At 33.6% G+C, this 6,938-nt stretch overlaps 1 protein-coding gene across 1 annotated transcript; it reads left to right on the top strand.

The window, feature by feature from the left end:
* The first annotated feature begins 1,165 nt into the window (after nt 1-1,165).
* LOC139901349 (uncharacterized) lies at nt 1,166-1,770 on the top strand. The gene is made up of 2 exons (XM_071884076.1): nt 1,166-1,251; nt 1,314-1,770. Exons 1-2 carry the CDS (start codon nt 1,166-1,168, stop codon nt 1,768-1,770), a joined length of 543 nt encoding a protein of 180 aa, XP_071740177.1.
* Nucleotides 1,771-6,938: the final 5,168 nt, after the last annotated feature.

Genomic DNA, 6,938 nt, shown 5'->3' on the forward strand with positions numbered 1-6,938 from the left:
TATAATGCTTTTGTTAAGTTTCTTTTATTTTATAAACCATTTTATAAAATATAACACAACTTAATTATTTAAACCAATAAATAATTAAATATAAATTATCCAAATAATTTATCCCAAGTGATAATATTTCAGAAACCCGATTTTCTAAAATCCAAGTGTCGCGAATTTATTTAACGAACCAATCGTTAAGTTTAAATCGTATAAGGTGTCGGTAAGCTTGTTATTGGGTATGACCCGACTTGGATCATAACATGTCAGCCACATTAATTTGATATATATCTCTCGGGCATACGGAAAACCTACACATTTAACCTGATATTGATGAAGAATATTAAAGGTAATAAGGAGTTTAAGTTTCATCATAAGTGTAAGAAGATGCAGCTTGCTCATATTTGTTTTGCAGATGACCTTTTAATTTTGAGTCATGGGGATGAGAGCTCAATTAAGGTGATAAAGAAGGTTTTAGATGATTTTGGGAAAGTGTCTGGGCTTCTGCCTAATTTTAGTAAAAGCATGATCTTTTTTGGTAGTGTACCAAGTCATATCAAGGCTAGGATATTGGAGATCATGCCATTTGCAGAAGGGCATTTGCCTTTGAAGTATTTGGGGGTCCCTCTTTTGGCTAAAAAATTGAGCATTGCAGACTGTAGTAGCTTGATTGATAAAGTGAGGTGTAAGGTGAATAACTGGAGAAGTAGGAAGCTATCTTATGCTGGGAGGTTACAATTAGTAGCTTCTGTTTTAAGTGCTATGCAGCTGTATTGGGCCTCTGTTTATGTGCTTCCACAAGGTGTGATTGATGATATTGAAAAGCTTCTTAAAGGTTTTCTGTGGAGTCAATCAGAAAGTTCAAAAGGGAAAGCTAAAGTGGCATGGAAATCTGTTTGTTACCCTAAAGATCAAGGTGGCTTAGGTTTAAAATCTCTAAAAGAATGGAATGAAACATTACTGGTTAAGCAAATTTGGAGGATTTTCACTCAAAAAGAGTCTCTTTGGGGAAAATGGGTCAATGTGGTCAAACTTAATGGGAGAAGTTTTTGGGATATTCAACCAGGTTCTAATGATAGCTGTGGTTGGAAATTTTTATTAGCATTGAGAGAAAAAGTCAAGCCACATGTTTGTGTTGATAGAAGGAATGGTAGAGAAGAGATTTTATAGCTTACTAATGAAGGTAGGAAAGTGGTATTTTCTACACATCAAGTCTGGAGGGATTTCAAAAGCAACAAAAGTGAAGTTCTTTGGCATCATGTGGTATGGTTTAAATATTTTAACCCTAAGCATGCATTTGTTTTGTGGCTTGCTGTTCTCAATAGGTTAAGCACTCAAGACAGAATGCAAGTTTGGTATCCTCATAAAATGTTCAGTTGTGCTTTGTGTGGGAAGACTAATGATTCTGTTAAGCACTTGTTCTTCCAATGTGATTATAGTGCAAGTGTTTGGAATTTTTTGAAAAGCAAATTAGTGTTTAGAGGCCTGCCAAATCATTTGCCAGGGATTTTGCAGGATATGGCACAGTACCCATTTTCAAATAATATTTGGTGTATTATCAATAGGATTGTTATTGCAGCAGGGGTGTATTTCATTTGGAATGAGAGGAATTGTAGACTTTTTGCTCAAAAGGAGAAAGATGCTGCAGTTTTGTGTGGAGATATCAAGGAGTATGTTAGGTTGGAATTGATAACATTCAAAGTTAAAAAGTCTGCTGCTGTGTTGAAAGCAGCCAAGATGTGGGACCTCCAGTGGCAAGATATGGGATTTAGAATTGTTTAGTTTTTTGTTTTTGTGTTCTCTGTTTCTGTATTAGTTTGGTGTGTGGTTGTATTTTGTTTTTGGGCTTGGGTATGTCCAGCCTTGTATGTTCTCCAAAATTAATATATTTCTTAGTTTTCGCCAAAAAAAAAAAAAAATAGTTAAGTTAACAAAATCCTTAGTTAAGATATTAAAGTATTAGTTAAGAGAAATCCTATGCGTTAGATCTATTTTTTTAAGGGTGGGGATTAAATATTAAAGGGTTTTTTTTTTAAAGTATTAATTAATATGCACTTTGCTTTAATATATATATATATATATATATATATATATATATATATATATATATATATATATATATATATATATATATATATATATATAGAGAGAGGATAAAAGAAGCATTTTAAACCGGATTTTGTAGATTTGATTTTGATAAACATTATTTCAATCGGACTTAAGGTGTGTACCTGTTAAGACTAAATTAATCAAATTCCTTCTACTGGCAATATCCACTGCCATACCAAACGAATGTTGATCACTCCTTCATGTCACTTCATGGCTGTCAGGTTTCAAAATCCAACCTCAGTGGTTATAACCGTTACAAGGAACCAATTGATTAAGAATGGGCCAATAGCCTAGTGGCGAATGACTCACTCTCCCTTAAGGGAGGTGAGGGTTCGATTCCCACTAGGTGAGGATTTTCCAAATAATTGGATCAAAAACCATTCTTACCGGGTCCAAATGATCCCTTGGTCCCACGCATGCGAAGATTGAAACAATGACAATGCAGGTTCGATTATCGGGCCTGACATGCTGTGGGGAAATGGGTGATGGTGTTTCGCCAGGCTCCAGTGGGCTACCGGGGACTGCTGGATGGGTTGACAAAGTCAACACAGGGCTAACATGTCCCTGCCGATACACATGTTTTTGAAACAAACAAGGAACAATTTGATTATAAAAATGCGTACAAGAATCATAGTAAACTTTCCAAATTCAGTTCTATACACAATATATACATATACAAATTCAAAAAAAAAAAAAAAAAAAAAAAAAAAAAAAAAAACAACAAAAACCCTAATTTAGATAATAATTACTAATTAGGGTTTATATGCTTATGGAGCAAAGCTATACGTAATATTATAATCACATTATGGTGTCATTGTTACTATTAATGATAGTTGATCATCTCTCATAAGAATTTGAACCAGAACGAATAAGAAGAGTACATATTACGTAACTTGATATTACTATTATCATACCTTAAAACTCTGAATCGACAATCCCTTCATCGCCAGTTAATGTTTGCACCGCCATGTTGTTTTCGAACCCTAATTCCATATGTTGAATGCTTCGATCAAAATAGGTTTAACCAACAATGTTTCAACGTCGCCTGTTGTTTGCATCGCCTGTTATTTACGAACCCTAATTCCATCTGTCGAATGCTTTGATACGTGAAAATTTTGTCTATTGAATAATGAAAACTAAACCGTCGACCCCTAAATTTGATTTGGGACTGGAATAATAAAGGGTATTGTAGTCAATATATAATTAATTTAGAAGAGAGATAAATGTTTGCTAATCAAGCTTTTAAGGGCAGAGATTAAAAGACCATATTGAATCTAATTTATATTTATTTATTTATTATTTATTTATACATATACTAATAAGACAAAACATTGTTTCACTATTTATCAATAATAACCAAGGGTATTTTCATCATTTCACTTTTTTTTTTCTTTTTTTTTGGGTCCCCAACGATAACATAACCAACTTTCGTAAAAGACCCAACCCTTCAATGTTACCAAAAGATGTCGAAAAAATTATTTTTTACAAAAAAATCAACTAACCTTTTTTTTCCCTCTCTTTTCTTCCTCAACGATAAAAGAGGCAACTTTCATAAAATGAACAACCCTTGAATGTTAGATGTCGAAAAAAATTATAGATCAAGACTTTTTTTTTTTAACTCGCATTCAAAACAGAGCTCCGGCGCGAAGCGAGGGCTCCACAACTAGTTGAATCTAATGGTCACTATTTTGCCAACTAAGCTGTTTGAAATAATGATTAGTTAAAAGAAGTGTTGTAAAAGTCGGCCGACTTGGCCGATGCGTCGGCCGATGCGTCGTTTTTGGGTTCTCCGTCCCGTTTTTTTTCTTCTGAAAACGACTTAAAAGACGGTCAAAGCTAAAAGACGGTCAAAGCTAAAAGTTTAGTCAAAGTCTTTCAAAGACGGTCAAAATTGGTCAAAAACGGTAAAAGTCAATCAAATTTTCGTTAAGATCTGATATATTTTAAACTTAGGGTTCGTTTTCATTTTTTTGCCGCTCTTTTCTCTGTGTCTTTACTGATTATGCACTCGGTATCATTAAAAGAGTCTTAAGTTTGATTGTTTTTAAATTCAAGTTCTTATTTAAGAAATTTATGGTACATAATCAACTATTTTATATATATTTATAAATATATATTTAAGAAAATATTAATAAAGTCAACGTTGGTCAACGATCAATGCGTCCACGACTCGTCCCTCGACTCGGCCGACGCGTCCTTTTTAGGTCTCGACCGATGCGTCCCCGACTCGCGACTTTTGCAACCTTGGTTAAAAGTGACTTTCTTATTATATAGAATATATAGATAGATATAGAATATAGATATAGATAGATATAGATATAGAATATACATAGATATAGATATAGATATGGATAGATAGATATAGAATATAGATATAGTCATATTGATAGATATAGATATAGATATAGATGCTTTTAAATATTCGAAAAAGAAACCTTACATGTTAATTTGGAGCAAAGAAAAAATGAACAACCGTGTTAATGCTCGGAACAACATATTGAACCAGCTAGTGGGTCTCGGTCTTCAAATCGATTCTAGAGGCGATTATATATCATATAAATATCGGACACCCCATCCATACGTATAATGCTAACGAATAGTAATAGACGGTTTTCTGAGAATGGCCTTTTCAAGTGTTTCTCTCCAACCAACTAACTTGCTTAAGAACCGAACACGCAGAACAAGCAGTGGTGGAATTAGGTTTTTTTCACCATGGGCAAAAAAAATTTAAAACCGTAGCAATTTTTTTGGAAAAAAATATAGAGGTTTTAGGGGCAAAAAATTGAGGTTTTTAAGCAAATTATAAAGGAATTTGAACAAAAGGTGAAGATTTTTGTGTAAATTTGAAGGTTTTGAGGAAAAAGTTGGAAAATTTTGGGCATTTGAAGGTTTTAGAGCAAAATATGTAAGTTTTTGGGGGAAAAAAAAATCCACTTTGAGCAAAGTCGAAAATTTAAAATTTTACACTGAAAAAAAATCCACTAGGGCGGGCGGCTCCCTGCCTCAAGTAGTTTCACCCCTGACAACATGGTTAAATAGTTAATAGTTTCAACACCATTAGAAGCACGAGTGGTGACTTCATTCACTTTAAGTATTCATGGGCATATGATTCTTGATTATGGGTACGCACTGGCGGAATTTGAGATACTAACAATTCCTAAAATTTAAACCATGTTAAGGGGATATAAATTGAGAAATACTTGATTTTTCAGAGCTAAATAGTGCAAATTTTTCTGTGTTTAGTTGGTTGGTAGGGTAACCTCTCCCCCTTTACAAGCTTATCTTCCGCCAAGTACGTATATCTGATATAGATATAACTAGTGCAGGCTCCCCGCGTTGAGCTAGATATGTGAATCGTCGATAGTTTGTGTTTAGATTGACATTGTTTTGAAGTTTTAATAATTGAGGTTAGTACTCGCATACGCATCAATAATTTAAATCTTCATGTTTATTTAAATTAATCGCTATCTAAAATTAATGAGACGACAATTTATAAATATTCTTGAAACAAATATCAGCGATTGTTACAAAACTTTTATTGTTACGAATACCAAATTAATTAAGGAGCACATGGTTAATAATAAGAAATTAAAAAGATAGATAATTGGGTGAAAGTTTAGTGGGCTTGAGGTTAGTTAGCCCAAAAGTGGCTAGTGGTAGTGTAGATAATTGGGTAAAAGTTTAATAGGTTTGAGGGAGGTTAGCAAAAAAATGGTATAGCTAAAATTAATTGAGCTTATGGTAGAAACGGTTAAAGCACAAAAAATACTATTCAGCCCCCTTTATTTAGATAAAGGGATAATAATAGCACTAATAGAATGGATGATAGAAGATAGATACTAGCAATAAACAATAACAAAATTAAATCCATTTGTGAAAGTTGCAAAATGTTTATGAAAAGTTGCAACATTTCCGCATATTCTGTAGAGAGGTGTGGCGCACCTCATCCGAGATGTGTCGCATCTCTGTCATTAACATCCAATGCAGCGCACCAAAAGGGTAATGCGGCGCATCCTAAATCTTCTGGTAATCACATGGTCCCGTTACACTATATGATGCGGCACATCATATACGGATGCGGAACATCTGTGTCTGTCCAGCCAACCTTTTTTATGTTTATGTACAAAATATTTTCCGACTCAAGCCATCTCTTTGACTCTTTAACGGGCGTGTACTTCTCACTTCCTTAATCCGTTCTAGAGCATTAAAAGATAGCTATCACTTTCAATCTACTAAGTCCAATCCACTAAAATGTTATGTCGAATTTCATTAAAATCATCAACACTTCAAATCCTAATAAACTTGTTGATAACATGTATAAATATTCCGTCTACTGATTTTGTTGGTTGTTTATTGCATGAGGAATAGCCGAACATATTTTTTCATGTGGTTTAGCTTCAAACTTATGGAGACCTGTACGAATACGGTTAGACATCGATATGCCTGCTTGTACTTGATGGGACGACTGGTGCTCTTGGATTGACGATCTGCATGGCAACTCGAGTTATAAAGAAAAGATTTATACACTTAGAAATGCTACTTTATGGTAGATTTGAAGATTTCAGAATGACTTTGTTTTAAACTTGGCCAATTAAAGAAAAGCTCATTATTTAATTTGATACGTACCTTATCTTCTTTTTTTGGCTTAAATATCGATGTTATTATGAAATATCTTGAAACGAAAGACTTTTTAAGCCTTTGTAATATTATTTTGTTAGCTCTTCTACCATCTTGCTAGAGAGTGTTTATGTAGAAAATATTGTATACGAAACTGAAATAACTAAACAAGTAATCACAAGCGTAATAATCAGATTGCTAATAAATAATCAAAAGGAGAAAGT

This window comes from Rutidosis leptorrhynchoides, chromosome 3, assembly GCF_046630445.1.
Source record: "Rutidosis leptorrhynchoides isolate AG116_Rl617_1_P2 chromosome 3, CSIRO_AGI_Rlap_v1, whole genome shotgun sequence".
Classification (NCBI taxonomy): domain Eukaryota; kingdom Viridiplantae; phylum Streptophyta; class Magnoliopsida; order Asterales; family Asteraceae; genus Rutidosis; species Rutidosis leptorrhynchoides.